The sequence below is a fragment of the Nyctereutes procyonoides genome, unplaced genomic scaffold (genome assembly GCF_905146905.1).
Source record: "Nyctereutes procyonoides isolate TBG_1078 unplaced genomic scaffold, NYPRO_anot_genome, whole genome shotgun sequence".
Classification (NCBI taxonomy): domain Eukaryota; kingdom Metazoa; phylum Chordata; class Mammalia; order Carnivora; family Canidae; genus Nyctereutes; species Nyctereutes procyonoides.
Window position 1 is genome coordinate 1,038,151 of NW_026575052.1, and position 20,476 is coordinate 1,058,626.

The window sequence follows — 20,476 nt, forward strand, 5'->3', positions numbered from 1 at the left end:
CGGTTGGTCACCTAATGGTCTTTCTTACTTGGATCGAGGGAGCTGATTCAAGGGACTTGAGGGGAGGGAGGAAGCGCAGAGAGAGCGGACCGGCTTGGTGCTTGGGGTGTGCCCGGGGCCCTGTGCTGATTTCTGAAAAAAATTCCCCTGTAAATTCCCCTAAGTTTAGGCCAAACGTCCTTTATGCACCTGCGCTGAGCATCTCCGTTCTGCCCTTGACAGAAGGGACTCCATTTTAGTTTGGTTCGACATCCAAGAAGGGGGCATCCTGGAGCCAGGGAGGCGGGGTTCCCCAGGGGACCAGCGAGTGACCACCGTCCCAGTGCTGCCGCTGCCCCAGGGGTGGCCGGGGTGGGGGTGGCATCTCGGGGATCACCGGGAGGGAGGAAGGCAGCTCTGGGCAGGTGGGGGCGGGGGGAGCCAATTGCGGTGAGGTCAGCGGAGGTGGGGATGGGAGAGGAACTGGGATTTGAGTGTGGAGACAGTGGGAGAGGCGGCCAGGGACCTAGAGGCTCAGGAAGGCTGGTGCTGGGTTTTCTGGGTGGCGGGTCTTGCTTTCCGTCTTTTAAAGCTGGAAGAAACAACCACCTACTTAAGTGCTCATGGGAATGATTCAGTAAAGAAGAGGGAAGTTTTGATGGGGGGAGGGGTGGTTTCTGGAGCAAGGACGTCGGAGCATGTGTCCCACCCCCGGCTCTGCACCCCGGTTCAGGCCTAAGTCTGCGGTGGGGCCATGGGGTCAGAGGTGCCTTTCCTGACTCACAGAAGGACCCCTCGGAGACCGTGGTGGCCCTGATGGCGCCCAGAGTGCAGGGGGGTGGTCAGGCTGGGAATGGGACCACAGGACGGGGGAGGGGCCAGGAGGCTCCGCCTGGAAGCTGGCCCATAACGAATGCCTTTCTCTTCTGATTTTGCCCTATTTTGTGAGTCTGCTGGAGGGGGGTGGGGAGGGGAGAAAGGGTGGCCTGGGTTTGAGGACAGGCCAGGAAGTGTGACCTGGCCTCTACGAGGGAGGGGAAAGGGAGTAGAGTCTGATTCTCCAGCAGCCTGTGCGCCCTCTTGGGATCGAAGGTGGTCACTTGGAGCGAGGTCGTCGGTGGGTGCAGCAGGAGGGTGAAAACCACTCATCAGCTGTGTGCAGAGAGAGCAGGGTGCGGGGACAGGGCCGGGGCGCTTACACGCCAGCCCGACGGTTAAACTGTGGGAGGAGGGTGAGCCAGCAGCGGTGAGGGGCAGTCAGAGGGTGGCAGGACCCGAGGGGGGGTCTGATGGGGCAAAGAGCACCGCGTTGAGCGCCAGAGGATGGGAGCGGGCCCCGGAACTGAAATTATGGGGTGGGTGCAGTTATTTAGGACGGCAGGGCCTGGGGCACCATGGCAGCAGGTGGTTGAGGCAGGACGAAGGGCAGGGTGGTGGGAGGGGAGGACAAGGAGGACTCCGAAGGCCAGGAGTGAGAGGCGTAGCCATGTGGACGGTGAGAGCGCCAGACGGAGGTGTGTGTCGGAGACTGCAACAGTGAGCCAGGGCTGAAGCCTTCAAGGAACGAGGGGACAGGCCCTGGGCTGGTTTCAGGGCCTGCCTGGAGCTTCGGCGGAGTGCTCCCCCCTGGAGCGGGGAGAAGGCGGGAAGCGGCGGCAGGCAGCAGAGGGCCCCAGCAGTCTGGGAGGCCCCGACCTGAGAGGGCTGCCCCGAGAGCAGGGCCCACTGGGGGGCTGTGGTCGGCGTTGGAAGGAGCGGGGCCGGAGGACACGAGTCACGTACAAGGGAAAGGGGGTGGTGTGGGGCCTGAGCAGGACCACGGGGGTCGGGCCTCAGGGCGGCTGGGTGCAGGGGGAGAGTGCGGGGGGCCCGGGGCAGGGGCGAGGCAGGTGGGAGTGAGCCTGCCGTCCTCGCCCTACAGGACCCATCCCATCAAACCGGCCGGACCGCGGGCCACGTGGACCACGGACGCTGTGGCCTTGGCCTCGCCCTGGAGCCCGCGGAGCTGAGACGCGATGGCAGCCGCAAGGACCGTGTGCTGCTCGGGCCCGCGACGCCCCCGGGGCTGGGCAGGTCAGGTGGGTCCGGGTGGGGGCGCGGGGCAGCTGGGCAGCCGTGGGCCCGGGGCTCCTTGCCCATCAGCCCAGCCCGGCCTCCCGAGTCCCGGGGACTGACTGGACAGGGCCTTCCCCGCGGAGGGCAGCAGCACTGGGCCTGGCGGGGGCCCCGGCTGAGAAGGGAGCCCCGGGGCGGTCTGTGCCAGGCCCAGAGCTGGCACAGCCGCGGGGGAAGCGGCCCCCACACAAAATCGGGCAGATCCTGATCCTCGGGCCGAGTTCTCCAGGTTCTAGCTGTGTGACCGTGGGGCAAGTGGCCAGACCTCTCTGGGCGTTGGTTGGTGTCCGTGAAGGTGCAATTGTGGCCCACTCTGGGTGCGGGGTCCTCCCAAGCACTTGCCCGGCCCCAGGGAGCCTCGTCTCTGCTGTGGGACGGCCTTGGGGGGGGCGGGGAGCCTGAGCCCCACCCCAAGGCCCCAGACCACTCCCTTGCGGCTCTTGGTTGCGGGGGGGGGGGGGGGGGTCTCACCCCAGGCGCTGTCCCTGTCACCTCTGACCGGGCCAGAAATCGGGCCCCATTGGCTCCCCCCCCACCGCCCCTTCTGAGTCTCGGGGCATATTCCAATCTGAGTCCTTCTCTCCCCCGTCACCGCCACCCCCGATACCAGCCCTGTTGCCTCTCACCCGGGACGGGATGCCCTAACAGCCTCGTTACTGTCCCCCCGCTTCCTTGTGCCCTCTCTGTGCCCACACCCCGTGGCCAGGCCCCGACTCACACCGCCCCTCCGTCTGCGGGGGGAGCCCTGGCCCGCTCCCACCTGGGGCCCCCAAGCCGCCCAAGCCCTGGCCACCTGTCCTCCCCCGGGACCTGACGGTCTCTCCTCCTTTCAGAACAGCAGCGATGGCCGAAGAGCCTAGACGCCGGCCCAGGCAGGGGACCCGGCCGGGGGGCGCCCACATGCGGGGCACAGAGGTTCCCCTTGCCCTCCCCGGGGGCGGTGCTGCTCCGGGAGCCCGGCCGGGTGCAGAGCAACCTGGCTGCGCCCAGCCTCGTCCTGACGGACGGCGCGGACCGGCTCATGAACTCCAGCCCACAGCAGCAGAGCAACCTGCCGCCCCCCGCCAGGCCCCAGGGGAGAGCCCGAGACCCTGCCGTCCAGCAGAGCAACCTGAGCGCGAGGGGCGCCGGCCTGGCTGGGGGAAGGCGCTGCAGCCCCCGCCCCCCGCCAGAGCTTCAGGGGAGCGTTGGGCCCCGGGGGGCAGCTCAGGGGAGCCCTCGGCCCCCAGGCTCGCTGGCCTGCCCGTCCTCCACCCTGAGGCCGCCCCGGCTGCTGGCCACAGACGCCCCCTGCCCAGGCGTCCCGCCTGCGGCAGGCTCAGCCCCTTTCAACGGGCGCGCACGGCCGGACTCCGGGCCCTGGGGTGGCCTGTGGAGCGGGCCCTCTCGGCTCGCGGGGGAGCCGCTCACCCTGGAGGACCTGACTGTCCCTGTCCACGGCCAGGCTCAGGCCCCGTCCCACACCGCCGTGCACCAGCTGCTGACCTCCGTGCAACACCTGGAGCGAGCGGTAGCTCGTCTCGGGCGCCGACTGTCCCAGGAAGCCCCGGGCCCTGCTCAGCGGGCCCCCTGGAGCAGCTCGGGCCAGGCTCTCGCCGACCCCCGCCAGCCCGGCCGACCTGGTCTTGCTCCCTGGGGTGGGAGGAAGGAGCACCCGGGCCGCCTCGGGGGAAGCACAGATTGCCCAGAGACTCGAGGGAGCCAGGCTGGCCCCGCAGGCTCTCAGGCAAGCAGGCGGCCTGCGTCGTCACTGGAGGCCACGCTGGGGACCCTGGCTGGGGATTGCCTTGCCCCTAAGGACGGCGTCCTTCCGGCCACCCCCCCGAGGCAAGAAGAGAGCTCCCCGGGGCCTCCACGTGGCAGCTGGCAGAGGGGAGACCCCCAGCTCCCTCCAGGGGCGGGCAGCAGGGAGGCCAGACCCTGCTCATGGGCCCGGTCCAGTGCTGCCCGGGGCGTCCCACCTGGGCGGGGAGGCGGGGAGGTGGCCCCGCAGGAGCAGAGCAGCAGGGAGGAGGAGAGGACGGCCTCCTGGTCCCCAGACGCAGCCCCAGCAGGGAGCGGCCTGCAGGTAGGGGCCAGAGGAGGCTGGGCGTGGGGGCCGGGGGACCCTGGGATTCTCATTGCCAGCTGGCTCCTCCCCCCAGAAAGGGAGACCTTGGGCAGGCAGGCTTGGCAGAGGGTGTCCTGTCCTGCTTGCTCTCAGCCTGAGAACTCTGTCCTGTCCTTTTGCTTTCCAAGGAAAAAGCCCGAAACATCGCGAGCCTGGAGTCCGAGACAGCCGGGTGAGGCCGTGGGCTGTGGAGGCACGGGGGGTGGCCACACTCCTGGGCCAGTGATGGTCCCACCTGAGGTCAGGCCCTGGAGGCAGACCCATGCAGGACTCAGGGTGGGAGGGTCACACTGTCCCTGCTGGGGCATGCGGGGACCCCAGGGCCCAAGGACAGGGACGGGGGGTGGGGGCTGCTGTCGCTGCTGGGATCCGAAGCTTCTGAGGCTCGGCACTTGGCCGTTGGGGCACTGCGCGCGGCGGGAGCTTCCCCGTGGGGCTTCCCGGGCCTGCTGCAGCAGGAGGCCTCACCCACCCACCGGCGTGGACAGTGCCGCGGGGGGTGCCCAGCCCCCAGCTGCTTCCTGGGGCCGTGGGCCAGGCCAGCCCTGATCAGCCCCGGTCTGGTCCCAGCCTGCCGTGGCTGTCCCCATGTTTCAGAGCCTGGTGGCGCTGGGTGCAGAGGCGGCGGGCAGCGGCTGCCGTGGTGGCGGGGGGCCGGCGGCAGCTGTTGCACAGAGGCCTGTGGGCGCTTCGGGGGGCCCTGCGGCTCCGGGAGGCCCAGCTGGAGGCGGCGTGGGGGCGACACACTCGGGCCCTGCTGGCCCAGAGCTTCCGAAAGGTCAGCGGCCTCCAGGTTGGGGCGTGGGGAGGCGATGAAAGGCTGGTACGTCTGGGGAGGAGGTTCCCGGGGCACCTGTCATCTACCTCCCGAGTGGTCCAGGGCCACCCGCACACCTGAACCAGCTCTGCCTGAGTTCAAATCCTGCCTCCACTACTTTCTTTTTTCCACAACTTCTCACTGTGTGGCTTTGGGCAGGTTGCTTAACCTCTCTGCGCCTTAGTTTCCTTGGCTCCAAAATGGGATAATACTAAGAGTACATACCTCTGGGTTGCTGTGAGGTTCGATTAATAAGCATAAAGGACCTGGAGCCGTGCTCAGCACACAGCAAGCGCTCTAGCGTGAGTGCTCGCGACCTCCTACGAGCGGTCGGCCCCCCCGGGACTGGCAGGACACATCTGTGTTCTTCTGTCCTGAGGAAAGGGGGGCTCCGGGGGGCGCAGCCCCGGGTTTTGCCTCCCGAGGAAGGCACTGCACCGCGGGCTCCGTCTCGCCATTCATTCATTTATTCCCAAAGCATCCGGGTAAGACCCAAGGCTTCGGAGTAGGGCGTCCCTGTCCTGTCCCCTCTTGGGGGCACGTTTGGAGCTTCAGCTGACAGCCTTCTTTCCCCCTCCTCCCCAGTGGAGAAACTGGACTCTGCAGCAGAAGCAGGGGCAGCCCCCCGTCCAGGCTGGGCCGGGACCCCCACGCCCTGGGCCAAGAGGAGGCCAAGACCCCTCAGGAAGGGGGCCCGAGGTGGACCCCGCCAGGAGCAGCAGGTAGTCCGGGTCCCCGCAGCGGTCCGTTGGTCAGTGTGGCCTGGGCAGTGCTGGTGGGCCGCCCCGCCGCCCCCCGCTTTCTGCCCATGGGGCGAGTGAGAAAATTATGGTTTAACAGCGTGACGAGCATTTGGCAACCGTTCGATACGATGTTCATCAAGATTTTAACATTCCTCCCCATTCTTTTTTTTTTAAATTTTTTTATTTCAGTAACTTTTGGGCGCTATTTCTAATTATAACAGTAATGTGTGCTTGACTTGAAAAAAATACTCCAAATAGCTGGAAGGTTCACCCCCCCTCCCCAGGTATCCCTCCTCCTAGAAGAGTTTCATGGGTATTTGCATGGAATTTTTATTTATTTTTTATTTTTATTTTTATTTTTTGCATGGAATTTTTAGTGACGAGAAGAAATGGTTATATGCCATGTCAAATGGGGGGAGAGGAACTAAAAAAATGGTGTCTAAGATATTTTTCACGCACATGAAACGGTACAGAAGGAAAAATGGTGCAATGTGGCACCATTACTTAGCACTACTGACCCGCTCACATAGAGGTGGTTCAGACAGTAAGTTTTATGTTTTCTGTATTTTTACCAGTGTTCAAAAGGAAAATAAATAAGCATTTCATCAAAAAAAAAAAAAAACACCCATGCTGAAATAAGCAGATAGTGCACATCTCTGGGGCAGTGAAATTCAAGGTGACTCTTCCCCCCTCCATTTGCTCGGTCTTCCACTACGGCAAAGTGTGGTGTTTGTTCTTATTTGTAAATCGAGACCCACGTATCTAAGACGATCATTCAAATACCAATGGTCTGTACGTGTTTGCTGTAAGAGTCCAAACGGCGTTGGAAGAGAATGAAGCAAGAGCAGGCCCGCGACCCCCCCTCTGTCACTCAGATAATCAGGGAGGAGACGGAGCGTCTGGGGGAGAACGGGGAGGGGAGCGGCGGCTCAGGGCACCTCTGCACCTGTCCGGCGCCGGGTGGCCAGGTTGGGACTGTGCGCTGTCCCTCAGCCCGGCCCGCGGCGGCATCGGTTTCTCTCCGGGCAACTTCCCTCACGGTCCAGGGAGTCAGAGGGAGGAGGCGGCAGCCTGGCCGGGACCAGATGGAGGCGATGGGGGAGCGCAGATGCTGCAGGCCTTAGGACAGCTGGCCGGTGAGCCGTGGGCCCCGGAAGCGTGGGGTGCGGGGTGGGGACCCGAGCACCCACACAGGGCAGGGCACGGGCTCCCAAGTGGGTGTTCCCTGAGCATCTACTCGGTCCGCTTCCCAGACACGATCTCATTTGAGCCTCGTGGGACCTGGGCAGGGCTTTGTGCCCGTTCACGGACGGGGAGGGGAGGCACAGAGAAGTGACTGGCTCGAGGGCACACGGGATGGGCGCACGTCCTGCCTCAGTGTGCCGCTGAGGGTAGTACAGCCCCAGCGGAAGCTTGAGTGAACCAGAAGGTCTCTCAGACATCACTCACTCACGGGGAAACTGAGGCCCAGAGACAGGGAGTGACATAGCCTCCTCCTGTCCTGGGCCTCCCTACTCTCTCTTCTCGCTCTCTCTCCTCGCGCTACAGTCTTCCTCTTGTGGTGCCACCAGAAGAAATGGGCCAGGCAGGACAGGGGGGCCCAGAGAGAGAACCCCCGGGTCCCACTGAGGACTCAGGGGATGGGGAGACCCCCCGAAGCCTGGCGCTCTCATGCTGTAGACGCACCCAGGGCGGCCTTGCCGGACACTCAGCCGCGGAGAGCCTGGCTCGGCAGGTAGGGAGACGTGGAGAACGTGAGACTGGGGACCCTTCCTTGAGGCAGGGGGCGAGGTGCAGCTGGAGCAACCCTTTGAGGCAGCTCTGGACTCCTGGTGTCAAGAAAGGATGATAAAGACCAACCACGAGAGGCTCCTGAGTCTGAGAAACAGGGTTACAGAAGGGGAGGAGGACGGGGGGGGGGTTACTGGGTAACAGGCACGAGGAGGGCACGTGACGGGCTGAGCACTGGTGTCATACATAGGCTGGCAAACTGAATTTAAATAAAAAATACATTTTTTAGAAAGAAACGATGATAAAAATAAGAAATGGAAACACCTGCTGTTTACTGAGAGCCCAAGACGCCACCCAGAGCCTGGGGTTTGGTCCCAAGCAAAGCTGGGTGCCTCCCGCCCCCCTCCCGGAAGCGTGGCGGTCACACAGGGTGCGGGCCAGTACCGCCCGAGTCACGTGTTGGGAAGGGAGAGAGCTCAGACCTGTAAGACGGCTCTTCCTGTGTTGTTTTATGATGAGACATTTATATCTTACACAAAAGTAGAGAGAATAGATGCTGACCCCCGTGTCCCCATTACCGAGCTGCAGTAAAGTCACCTCCTGGGAACACCTGGGTGGCACAGTCGGTTAAGCATCTGACTCTTGGTTCCAACTCAGGTAGTGACCTCAGGGCCCGTGGGGAGTGACCCCAAGGTTCGTGGGGAGTGACCTCAGGGTCCTCGGGGAGTGACCTCAGCATCCTTGGGGAGTGACCCCAGGGCCTGCGGGATCGAGCCCTGACTCAGGCTCCTTACTCTGTCTGCTTGAGAGTCTCTCCTTTGCCCTGAGCCCCTCCCTCTCATGCTCTCTCTTTCTCTCTCTCTCTCTCTCTCCTAAAATGAATTTAAAAAATCTTAAAAAGAGGGCAGCCCGGGTGGCTCAGGGGTTGAGCGCCTGCCTTTGGCCCAGGGCGTGACCCTGGAGACCCGGGATCGAGTCCCACCTCGGGCTCCCTGCATGGAGCCTGCTTCTCCCTCCTGTGTCTCTGCCTCTCTCTCTTTCTCTCTCTCTCTGTCTAATGAATAAATAAATGAAATCTTAAAAAAAAAAACCCTTTAAAAAAATCTTAAAAAGAGAAAAAAAAAGTAAAGACAATCACCTCCTGAAAAGCTTGTTTCATGTACCCCACCTGCTTCCGCCTACGTTGTCTGAAGCAGGGCCCCCTTCGTACCGCTGCGCCTGTAGATACTTCTAGAGCGTCTGTGTAGGTAGGGACTCCCCGCAAGGCACAGGGAGCCATGGTCACGCCCCAGAGAGAACGTTCGTCCCCGAACACCGAGAAATCTGTGGCCGGCCCGGGTGTGCAGCTGCTCCCGCGCGCACATCCCGCTGTAGTTCGTGTGAACCGGATCCAGACGTGGTTCCCCCGCTAACGGCGGCGGACGAGTCGCCACGGTCTGTCTGAGCTGCGGGGTCCCCTCCGGTTCTGGTCTTTGCCGCCTGTCAGGGGAGGAAACCGGGTTGCTGGTCCCGTAGGATCCCCCGGGGCCTGCGTCCCGCTGACGGCACCCCGGCGGTTTCCGGGGAGGACTCCGGGCGGAGGACGCCGAGCCGCTGAGGGCTCCGCCGAGACCCAAGGGTGACTGCTTGGGCCCACGACGCCTGTGACGCGGGAGCTCGGGGAGCCCGGAGGACGCCCCCCGCAGTCCGGGTGCAGAGGAGGCGACGTTCTGTCCCCAGCAAGGAGGCGGCCGCTGGGGGTTCTCAGCAGGGCCGTGAGCGCCCGCACCTGGGATTTGAGAAACATCAGTGTGGGGCCAGGGTGGACACGGGCATCTAGGCCCGGGGGCACCCACGCTGTCCCGACAGCTGCCCCATTTACGTATGACAAACAGGTTCAGAGGGCCAAGTCGCTTGTCCAAGGCCTCCGCGGCAGCACGGGGCAGGTGGCTGTCGCTGCCGTCATTACTAGTACCAGCACCTCCCCGGCTCCCCAGGTGCTTTGGGGCCTGGCAGCGGTTCGCGCAACGAGGGGCCGGGTTCCGGGAGCGGCTGGCCCACCGCCAGGCACACACCCTCAGGCTGTGTCTGCAGCAGTGGCTACGGATGAGGCGGCTCCGGGCCTCCGATGGAGCCAAGGTGACCCAGCTGTCCCTCTGCCAGCAGAAGGCAGGTGAGCGAGCCAGGCAGGTGGCACACCGAGGAGCTCCCTTCCCCTCCCACCCCTGCCAGCAGTGTCACCAAAGCTCCCTCTGGGATGGTTTGAATTCTTGTGATGAGATGGAACCTGGAGCACTCGGGGGTGCGGTGTGTCGGCCCGAAGGGTCCAGGAGGTGCCCTGGGAGTGGCAGACTTGCAGGGCCGCCTCCTCACTCCCAGTCATGGGCTTCTCTAGGCCAGAGACTTCCTTCCGTCCCGTCCCCCCGGCAGGAGGGGGGTGGCCTCTGCTCTCTGGAAGCTCTTGGTTGGGGTGGAGGGATAATGCGCATCCCTTGTCCCCCAGATCCGACAGGGGAAGGTGGAAACTTTGAGGTGTCTTGGAGGGGAGGGTTCGGAGGCAGTGGGGGGGGCAGTGCCTGGGAGCGGGATCCTAAGGGGGGTGAGGCGGGATCACTGGGGACCTGGCTGGTTCACCCTCTGACTGCTTCTCAGGGAGCGCGACTCTCTGCGGCGCAGCCCCTGGGGTGGCCGCAGCCCATGGCCTGGGAGTGGTGGCTCAGGTCCAGGTGCCAGCCCAGGAGCAGGGCCGGGGCTCCCTGCAGGAAGCCTGCCAGAGACTGGCCCTCCAGCGGGCACTGCTGCTCTGGAGGACGCGGCTGTCCCAGCGCCGGAGGCCTGAGTAGGTGTCCACGAGCCTGGGACCCGGGGTGCGTACGGGGCGGGCCGTGGGCAGAGCTCAGCGCTGGGAAGAGCGTCCCTCCGGGAACGGGCCAGGTCCCGCCCTCCCTGGTGGCTCCTGCGTGGGCTGTGGTGCCCGGCAGGTGCGGGGCCGGGGGAGGTGGCCCGGGGCCTGGGATGCGATGGAGCAGAGGGCCACCGGGGCCACACGCACGGGCCTCTACCGGGTGCGGGAACCTGGCCGCGTGGGAAGCCTGTGTGCCTCCCGCCACCGCCCAGTGCCCAGCAAATATCTGCAAGTTAGCGGCTCAGCATAGACCCTGCAGGCGAGTGTAGACGCCCCGGCGGCCTCACCGCGCAGCCAGGCCGACTGAGGCTCAGGGTGGAGCAGCTCACTCCAAATCACACTGCGAATCGGGGCAAGAAGGTCCCGGTGCTTTTCCACAGACAGTCGTGCTGGGGTCAGAGTCCAGGTGGCTGTGGGTGAGGGGGGCGGGGGGCAGGGGTGCAGGGAGCCGCTGCGCTGATGGGACACAAGTGGAACGTTCGCCAGCAGGTAAAGGCCAATAATTCCCTCGGGAAAAGTCACCCACCAGGGCATCTGGGGGCTCAGTGGTTTAAGCGTCCGCCCTCAGCTCAGGTCACCTGCCCACAGCCCTGGGGCCCCGCATCGGGCTCCCTGCTCAGGGAGGAGCCTGCTTCTCCCTCTCCCCCTGCCCCTCCCACCCTTGTGCTCTGTCTCTCACTCTCAAAACAATAAAATAATAAAATAAAGTAAAATAAAATAAAATAATAAAATAAATAAAGTAAAATCTTTTATTTTTAAAAGATTTTATTTACTTATGCATGAGAGAGACAGACAGAGAGAGAGAGGCAGAAACACAGGCAGAGGGAGAAGCAGGCTCCATGCATGGAGCTCGATGTGGGACTCGATCCCGGGACCCCAGGGTCACGCCCTGAGCCGAAGGCGGCGCTAAACCGCTGAGCCACCCGGGCTGCCCAAAATAAAATCTTTTTAAAGAAATTTAAAAAGGAAGCCACATACCTAGCATCCATCATGCCACACCCCCTTGGTCCACTTGGACCCTCGTCTGTTTTGATGAAAGCCCCAGAACTCCCGGGAGGGTCGGTGAGCTCACGTGATCCCTGGGAATGTAGCTCTCCCTCCTCAGTGTGTGCTCCCGCCCCGGCCTCGGGGAACCGTCCCCGTCCACCCAGGACACAGCTGGGGCTGCCCTGCGACCTCAACGACGTACTTGGGTCCCACGTCTTCCGCTGTTTGCCATTTGGGGAACTGACCTCCCGCAGGCCTGTTTCCCCATCTTTACACCCGAGCAGAGGCAGAGCACCGACGTGGCTTCCCCCTGAGTCTGGGGTCCTCGGGCCTGGGGCTCAGCTCCACCTCCCCTCGGGAGCCTGGCTCCGATCGCCCAGGTGAGGCAGGCACTGGTGGGAGTCCCTGCGGGAGCTCTGGAAAAGTGAGGAGGCCCAGGTTAAGCTCGAGTGGGGGGGACCCCAAGGGGCACGGGTGCATCTCGGCCACCAGCCGTCCCGTGTGCGGCCAACACGGTGTGGGGGAGCTGGCCCTTCCAGAGCAGCGCGCTGGCAGAGGCCCGGCTGGGGGCCCCCGTGGCAGCCCATCTGCTGAGGGTGAGGCTGGGCCGCAGGACGCCCCTGCTCCTTCCCCAGCATCTCCGACCGGGCCTTGCGGCAGCTTCAACACATCCTGAGCAGGGGGCACCTGACGGCGCGGGGTCTGAGCGCCTCGGCCCCGGAGCTCCTGGGCAGCCTCCCGGGAGGGGAGCCCCGGCTGGGCGGCCGCCCACCGCGAAGCTCGCCGCAGCGGGTGAGGGGCAGGCGGGGGATGGGCGGGGGCGGTAGGGGCAGGCGGGGGGCCGTGGTGGGGCAGCGCAGGGCCGGGGGTGCAGGACTCCATCCCTCTTCCCAGGCCTTGAGGGCGCCCGCCCCCTTGGAGACGCTCGGGCTGAGCTTTCGGTGGGCATCTGGGCAGCGGCGGAAGGGGCGGTGCCTTCGGCTCTGGCAGGTGCGCGCCAGGCAGTCCCGGGGTGCGGCCAGGTGGTGCCGGCGCGCTCTCCAGAGGCGGTAGGGACCCTCCCCGCGTGGGCGAGCCGCGCCGCGGTCACCCTGCCTCCCAGCCCCCTTCCCGCCCACCCTGACCTTCACAGCAGACTCTGTTCGGGTCTGCACCCTGCAGGGCCCCCACGTCACCCCCCAGGCCGTTGGTACCCAGACTCAGGTCTCCGACACCTCTTGCCCCCCGGCCTGCCCTGTGGGGTCGAGGGGCTCCGGGGTGAGAGCTCCTCCTGGGGGCCGCTGACTCACCCCCCCCCCCGTGCCTCGCTTACCCCCAGCTTTGCCCCTCACGGGCTAGAGCTCCCGGGGGGGCGGGGGGGGGTGTGGGCCCAGGGTGGCCGAGCCTCCTCAGGTGGGCGCTCCCCTTCCTAGCGTCCTGGTCGGCTGGAGCCGCTGGGCCTCAGCCCAAGGGGCCCAGAGACAGCTGGCCGTCGGCTGGGCCCGGGGCCGGTGCGGCCGGGCTGCGCTGCGCTGGTGGCGGCGGCGGCTGGCGCAGCGGCTGGAGGTGGAGCAGCGGGTCCGGGCTCGGGGTCGCGCGCTGGCTCGAGGCGCCCTGCAGCGCTGGCGCACCTGCTGGCAGAGTGAGCGGGGGGGGGGGGGGGGTACCTGTGTCCCCTGGCACAGAGCCCGGGGGTGGGACCTCTGCAGGGGCAGGGTGCGCCAGGATGGGGCGGGATGGAGCAGAACTGGGGCGGGACACCGCCCGTGCGGTCCCGGCCGTGAGGACCTTACGCAGGCTACAGAACCTCCCTGAGGCTCAGCTGACTCGTCTCTAAAATGGGGATCATGCTGCACGCGCCTCATAGGGTGATTGTAGGGTGTCCATGCCACCATCCATGCCACCATCTTGGCTCACAGCCCAGCTCCTAGTGCGTGTGCCTGTCACCAGCATCATCTTCATCCTCATCCTCACCCTCACCTGGCCTTCAGGAGCCCTGGGCCCAAGCCCGAGCTCTGAGTTATGGTGCCCTCAAAGCCCCGCGTGGGAGGTGGGGAATCGCTGGGGGCCGTGTTAGAGGCTTCCCACAACACCAACACATCGGATCAGTGAGCTGGCAGGCGAGGACCTCGTTGTTCTGGAAAGTTCCTATCCTCGTCCTCTGGGGACAGCTGCTTCTCCAGCCCAATTACTGCCCAGTGAAGCTGACCCAGTGTTGTCAGACCTAGTTTTCAAAAAAAAAGCTGGAAATCTAGATTTTTGCACAAATTCTCCTGATTCGTAAACATTTCCAAGAAATTAAAAACAATGAGCTGGGTTGGCCCGGTCATCACAGGACACTTGTAACCAAAGCGATTAAACCCAGATGGTTGGGGGGCCTCGTCTGTCCCCTACTTGTGGCCGAGGAGGGGCCCCCAGTTACCCCGGGCCAAGCGGCGAGGCTGGGATGAATGCCTGGGGGGCATCTCAGCATCTCTCTGGCGACAGGGCAGCAGTTCCTGCATGCAAAGTACCAGAGGTGGGTGCAGGTCCACCGCCAGGGCTTGAGGAGGTCGGTGTTCCAGCGCTGGCGGCGGGCAGCAGCTCGTCGGAGGCGCCCAGGGGCCCTGCCGGAGCAGCTTCTACTGCACAGGTGGGTGGGCCTGGGGGTAGGAGGGTGAGGGTCATCCTCACTCTGGAAAAAGCAGAGAGAGAGCCCAGGGGACCTCAGGACGGAGCCCCAGGGCCATGACCGCCGACCTTCCATGACCTGCTTCGTTGGAGTGGTGGGGGTGGCAATCCTTCAACCCCACCTGGTGCCCCGGGGAGCCCTGCGCCTCCGACTCCTGGGCCGACCTCCTGCCCCAGACTGGGCTTGCAAGGGGAGACCAGGCCGGCCGCCCCTGCCGAGACCCGCAGAGCCAGCACCTGGACCGGATACACACCGGCTGGGGCGTTCTCCATGCGGGTCATACCTTCTTCAGGGGGGCGTGTGTGCCAAGCCACGTAGAACCTATGGTACTCTGCAGGGGATTTGCGGGTGCAATTTTGAAGAAATGTGACTTTTGCATCTGAGGCCAGCTGGGCCCCTCCTCTGTCCCTGTTTTGCAGCCACTCCCCGGCCTGGCGTGCAGTTGTGAGAGACGCAGGGGCGCTCCCAGCCACGGGAGCCTTTCAGGGTGGCCCGGGAGAGGCCCGCGGGGCAGCATGGGCTGTGTGGCAGGGTGCCCGAGCAGCCGAAGCCTGGGCACGGGAGCGGCGTGTGGCCTGGGCCTCCGTGGGCCGCTGGAGGAAGCGCGTGCAGGAGCACCGGGCAGACAGACAGCTCCGGAGGGCCCGGGCCCAGCAGGCCTTTGCGGTGTGGCGCGCAGCTCTGGGCCAGCGCTGCAGGGTCCACCAGGTGGAGGAAGAGAGAGCCGCCCTGTCCTGGGCACCGAGGGCGCAGGGGTCCCGCCTGCACCGGGGCAGCCGAGCCCAGGCCGCCTGGAAGCTGAGTACCAGGTGGGTGCCCGTGGCCCGAGGGCAGCCCCACTGTGCCTCCAGCTGAGGCTGCTTCTGAGGCCTTGGGCTCTCGCTGGCTGGTGCTGGGGCTCTGGAGGCTGGGGTCAGAGGGGCGCGATCCCAGGCCCTGCCGCTGGTCCCAGGGCCACATTCCAGACCTGCACTTTCCAGCAGTGCGACTCCTCTCTGAGCAAGTCTCTAGAGGCCAGAGGACGATGAGAGGCCTGCCTTACAGACATGAGGCCCGCGAGCACTCAGCTCGGGGGTCAGACACACGGCAGATGCGCCGTAAACTGTCCTGGCGAGGGAGGAGGGCAAGGCCAAGTATGGCAGCAGGACCGCGCACCGTCTGTCCCCTCAGCTTGTCCCCCCAGCGTGACGTGCTGCTGCTCCTGGGCCTGTTCTCACCAGATTCCCCAGAGGAGGGATGAGGGCAGGAGCACAGGGGTGGCCGGGCAGGGCTCCTGAGAGCCCAGCACAGACGCGGGCTCCTCCTCCCTCCCTCCTCCCAGGGCCCTGGGGGCCTGGGCCCAGGCGGCAGCGAAGGGCCGTGTCCAGCGAGCCGCTGTCACCCAGTTCCCCCAGGCTGGGTCCAGACGCCTCCTGTGGACCCACAGGGCCCTGTGCTTGGAGCCGCAGGCAGAGACCCAGGAGGCCCTTGCGGGGGACCCAGGGATAGCCAACAAGGGGTGCCTCCCAGCGCTGCCGGACACTCCAGCCCCGCGGAAGCAGGTGAGGCAGCCTAGGTTGGGTGCCAGGTCCCCAAATGACCCGAGGGCGGGTGGCCTCAGAATGAGCTTGCCTAGGCTGATGGTGGCAAGTGGCTGGACGCTTATCCGTGGGGCCCAGTGGCCTCAAGGGCAGCCTAGGACAGCCTGCTGGCTCTGGAGGGCTGCCATCCCTGGGCCCATCAGCAAACACGTACTGAGCACTACTGAGTGCCAGCGCGGCACAGGTCCTGGGGTCACAGGCTACTAGGGCGACAGACAACCTAAACTCCTATAGGAGTCCTGGTGCAGCCTAGGGGCAGGCCCAGGGGGCAGGAGCAGCTGCTTGCCGAGTCCTTTTTATTCCTTATTGGGAAAATTAAATACGCTCACCACAGGAACATTGGGAAACATGAGGAAAGGTTCCTTTCGTAACCCCCTCTCCCCAAAGACAACCACCCGCCGCCGCTCTCTGGACCAGGAGCAGTTAGCTCTGGGGCGCCTGCCTGGCTGACCCAGCCGGTGGAGCATGTTAATTAACTCTTGCTCTCGGGGTTGTGAGCTCGAGCCCCACACTGGGCGTGGACAGTACCTAAAAGTAAAACAAAATCTTTTTAAAAGAAGAAGAAGAAGAAGAAGAAAAGAAGAAGAAGAAGAAGAAGAAGAAGAAGAAGAAGAAGAAGAAGAAGAAGAAAGAAGAAGAAGAAAGAAGAAAGAAGAAGAAGAAGAAGAAGAAGGAGGAAGAAGAAGAAGAAGAAGAAGAGAAGAAGAAGAAGAAGAAGAAGAAGAAGAAGAAGAAGAAGAAGAAGAAGAAGAAAGAAGAAGAAGAAGAAGAAGAAGAAGAGAGAAGAAGAAGAAGAAGAAGAAGAAGAAGAAGAAGAAGAAGAAGAAAGAAGAAGAAGAAAGAAGAAGAAGAAGAAGAAGAAGAAGAAGAAGAAGAAGAAGAAGGAAGAAGAAGAGAAGAAGAAGAAGAAGAAGAAGAAGAAGAAGAAAGAAGAAGAAGAAGAAAGAAGAAGAAGAAGAAAGAAGAAGAAGAAAGAAGAAGAAGAAGAAGAAGAAGAGAGAAGAAGAAGAAGAAGAAGAAGAAGAAGAAGAAGAAGAAGAAAGAAAGAAGAAGAAAGAAGAAAGAAGAAGAAGAAGAAGAAGAAGAAGGAAGAAGAAGAAGAGAAGAAGAAGAAGAAGAAGAAGAAGAAGAAGAAGAAGAAGAAGAAGAAGAAGAAGAAGAAGAAGAAGAAAGAAGAAGAAGAAGAAGAAAGAAGAAGAAGAAAGAAGAAGAAGAAGAAGAAGAAGAAGAAGAAGAAGAAGAAAGAAGAAGAAGAAGAAGAAAGAAGAAGAAGAAGAAGAAAGAAGAAGAAGAAAGAAGAAGAAGAAGAAGAAGAAGAAGAAGAAGAAGAAGAAGAAGAAGAAGAAAGCAGCAGTTAGTTTTGACACCCGCAAATGGTGACAAGAGCTTGGTGGCAAACAGGGCTGAGGCCACAATGAAAGCCAGGCTCAAGGAGGGACACCGCAGAGCAGTGTAGTGACGCGTCCTTGGAGGACACGCAGCCCCGGAGTGACCGGCAGGCCACACGGCGTTCCTGAGGATGAGCTGGAGTCATTCCGAGTCCTGTTTCGGAATGTGAGGAGGCATATGTAGTAGATCGTAGGACGGTTCTAAGAAAAAGGAGGACATTGTGTTTTGGTTTTTTGATCTCATTTATCGAGAGACAGAGTGCACGCATGCCCACGCGTGCGCCCGGGCTGGGAGGCAGGAATCCCAAGCCGCCTCCGCCCTGAGCACAGAGCACAGAGCACAGAGCACAGAGCCCCGCGCGGGGCTCGATCCCGCAACCCTGATGCCGCCACCTGATCCGAAATGGAGAGCCGGAGGGACGCGTAACAGGCCGAGCCACCCTGGCGCCCTACATTGTTGTTGGTCTTTTTTTTTTTTTTTTAAATTTTTTTTTATTTATTTATGATAGTCACAGAGAGAGAGAGAGAGAGAGAGAGAGAGAGAGAGAGAGAGAGGCGGAGACACAGGCAGACGGAGAAGCAGGCTCCATGCACCGGGAGCCTGACGTGGGATTCGATCCCGGGTCTCCAGGATCGCGCCCCGGGCCAAAGGCAGGCGCCAAACCGCTGCGCCACCCAGGGATCCCTTGTTGTTGGTTTTTAATGGAACTGAAAGGGACGAGCTTGGGTCGTTTGCAGAACCCCTGCACTCGCACACGGGGGCCACGGCAACAGCAGATGCTGGGGGCTCCGGACTTCACTTCTAGATCTGTGTCGCGAGACAATCTCACTTTTGGGGCCTGTTTAGGAATGTTGGCGTAGCGGCAGCGTCGTCAGCGAGGCGGGCGGGCTCCCAGGCGCTGGCGGGGGCCGAGACCCGCCGACCCGCTGAAAGGGTAACGGGCGCCGCGCTGCAGGCCCCACCCGCGGCAGGTGCACGCGCACCCGCGCAGGCCGGCGCCGGCCTCGTCGGGGCACCGGGGGCACCGGGGGCAGCAGGGGCCGCGGCCGTGGGGCCCCGGTTCCCGCTTCGCTTGGCAGGGCCGAGGCGGGGAGGCGGGGAGGCGGGGAGGAGGGCCCGGGCTCAGGCGCCCCGCCGGCTGCTCCCCAGACCCCCCGCCTCGGCACGCGGCGCGGCCCCGCCCGGAGCATCTGCGGACGCGAGCGGAGACCGGAGACCCGCGCGCACGGTAAGGAGACCGGCCGGCCCCGCCCTCCAGGCCTGGGCATCGCCATCGGCCCCGGCCCCGGCCCCGGCCCCGGCCCCGGCCCCGGCCCCGGCCAGCCGTCCTCTGCACTGGTCTCCGTCACCCTCTCTCCAGGCGGCGACCAGCCCCCGGCCCGCCGGGCCCTCCGCGGAGGGCGGCCCGCAGCACCCCGAGCGGCCTCGAGCTCCCAGGTCCGCGCCCCCGGCCGCCTGGGCGACGCCGCGGAGAGGCGCCTGGGGTAAGCGCGGCTGCGCGTGCGCGGGCGCGGGCGCGGGCCGGCGGGGGCGGGGCCAAGTGGAGGCGGGGCCTGAGCCAGGCCAGGGGCGGGGCCTGAGCCAGAGCCGGGCCAGGCCGACGCGGGGGCGGGGCCTGAACCGGGCCGGGGCCAGGCTGGGGGCGGGGCCTGAGCCAGGACGGGGCCCTAACAGGGCCGGGGCGGGGCCACGCCGAGGCAGGGGCGGGGCCCTAACCGGGCCGGGCCGGGGCCTGGTCGAGGCGGGGGCGGGGCCTAAGCCAGGACGGGGCCCTAACAGGGCCGGGGCGGGGCCACGCCAAGGCAGGGGCGGGGCCCTAACCGGGCCGGGCCTGGGCCTGGTCGAGGCGGGGGCGGGGCCGTCTCCGGCCCGCGCTCCATCCCGGAGGATCCGGGGGTCCCTGGCTCCGGGCCTCCTCCGGGGCGTGGGGCCCTGATGCTCTCGGCTATCGGGGTGCACGCCAGGGCCTCCCCCCACCAGGAGGAAATACGGGCAGCGCTGGCGCCACGAGGCGTTGCTTCGCCGGCTCCAGGGCTCGGAGCGGGCCAGGCGCCTGGCAGCGACATGGCAGCGCTGGGTAGATGCTCAGGGCGGGGAGCAGCTGGCACGGACGCTGGTGAGTGGGGGCAGCCCCTCCCCGGCCCCGGCTGATGCCGCAGCTCCTCTCGTCCTCAGCCCTAACCCCAAGGAATGAGGTCTCTCAAAGCATCTCGGTCTCTGTATGGACCAAGTCTGAACAACTTGGGGTTGGGCGCAGGCATCTGCATGCACACACACCTCAGGGGACCCGCCCGCCCAGGCCCCGTCACAGCCCCTCCGTCCTGAGGCTGCAGAGCCGAAGGGGGAAGTCGCAGCAGAGGGGTGGGGGGCAGCAGTGGGCCCGCTCACCACCCACCCCCACAGCTGAGGCAGTGGCACCTGAAGTGGGCCTGGCGTGTGTGGCGGCGGCAGGTCCTGCAGCTGCGGGTGGCTCAGCAATTACAGCACCAAGAATGTGGCTGGGCCCTTTCCCAGGTTCGGAGGGTGTCCCCCTCTCCTACCCCCACCCCTGCAGCAGCTCTTCCCAAACCAGCACCAGACCCGGTCATTTCTGAGCTGGGGGCCCTCCCTGTCACCACCCCCAGGGCCCCTCCATTTTCAGGGGAAGGGGGCAGGCCCATTACAGAAAACACCGCTTGGATCCTGATTTAGCTGGTGATCACGTGCTCAGCCCAGTCCTACCTGGCCACTTGGTGTGGGAAGGAGGCTTGGCTACAGCATGGCTACCACTCACACTAGCCCATGGGTACAAGTCCCTGAGTGCCCCCTCCCTTATCTGCCCCACTCTGGGCATAGCTTCCCAGGTCCGGATCTGTTCTGAGCCTGTGCATCTGGCCTGGGGCAGAGCTGGCTGGCTGGCTGGGGTGGACGGAGGGGTCTCTTCTTCCCTCTGGGCACAGGAGGAGCTGGGCACAGGTGTTGGCCTGGCAAATACAGTGGGCCCAGGAGGGAGCCAAATAGCCTTTCCTTCCTCCTCCCTGATTCCAGGCCTTTGAGAAGTGGTGCCAGCACCTGGCAGCCAGGGGCCGGAAGAGAGGGGCCACCAGCAGCCTGATAACCACAGGCCTCAGGAGCCCAGGGAGCAGCTGCAAGCTGCCCGAGCCCATGTGTGTGGTGGACTTGGGGCGGAGCAGGGGACCCAGCTGCAGCTGTGACTTGTTCCCATGGAAAGAAAAACAACACTGAGCCCAGCCTCCCGAAGGAGGAAACCATGCCCCACCATGCCCCATCTGGGAGTGCAGGCTCAGGCCACCAGGCACTCATCTCACAGCCTGGTGACAGGGGACTGCTCTCTGAGCTCTGAAGGACAATAAAACACCCTCCTTACTCCTAGCTGCTTCCCTTGCTCCGTCTCTTCTAAATACTGCCCCCCGCGCCCCCCTCGGTCAGCCACCCTGGGAGAAGTGAAGAGGGTACACCCGCGGCTGCGCCTGCCTCTTCTGCCATCCGGC

General features: G+C 64.0%; 1 protein-coding gene across 1 annotated transcript; it reads left to right on the forward strand.

The window, feature by feature from the left end:
- Positions 1-1,465: 1,465 nt before the first annotated feature.
- On the forward strand, positions 1,466-20,194 carry CUNH1orf167 (chromosome unknown C1orf167 homolog). The gene is given in 21 exon segments (XM_055331697.1): positions 1,466-1,474; positions 1,901-2,057; positions 2,928-4,162; positions 4,333-4,376; positions 4,775-4,982; positions 5,607-5,743; positions 6,758-6,900; positions 7,313-7,499; positions 9,472-9,647; positions 10,127-10,313; positions 12,002-12,158; positions 12,261-12,415; positions 12,779-12,987; positions 13,833-13,977; positions 14,436-14,825; positions 17,832-18,213; positions 18,346-18,525; positions 18,765-19,102; positions 19,105-19,573; positions 20,013-20,073; positions 20,076-20,194. Coding segments are annotated over 21 exon segments (5,073 nt in total). The 3' UTR covers positions 20,180-20,194.
- Positions 20,195-20,476: the final 282 nt, after the last annotated feature.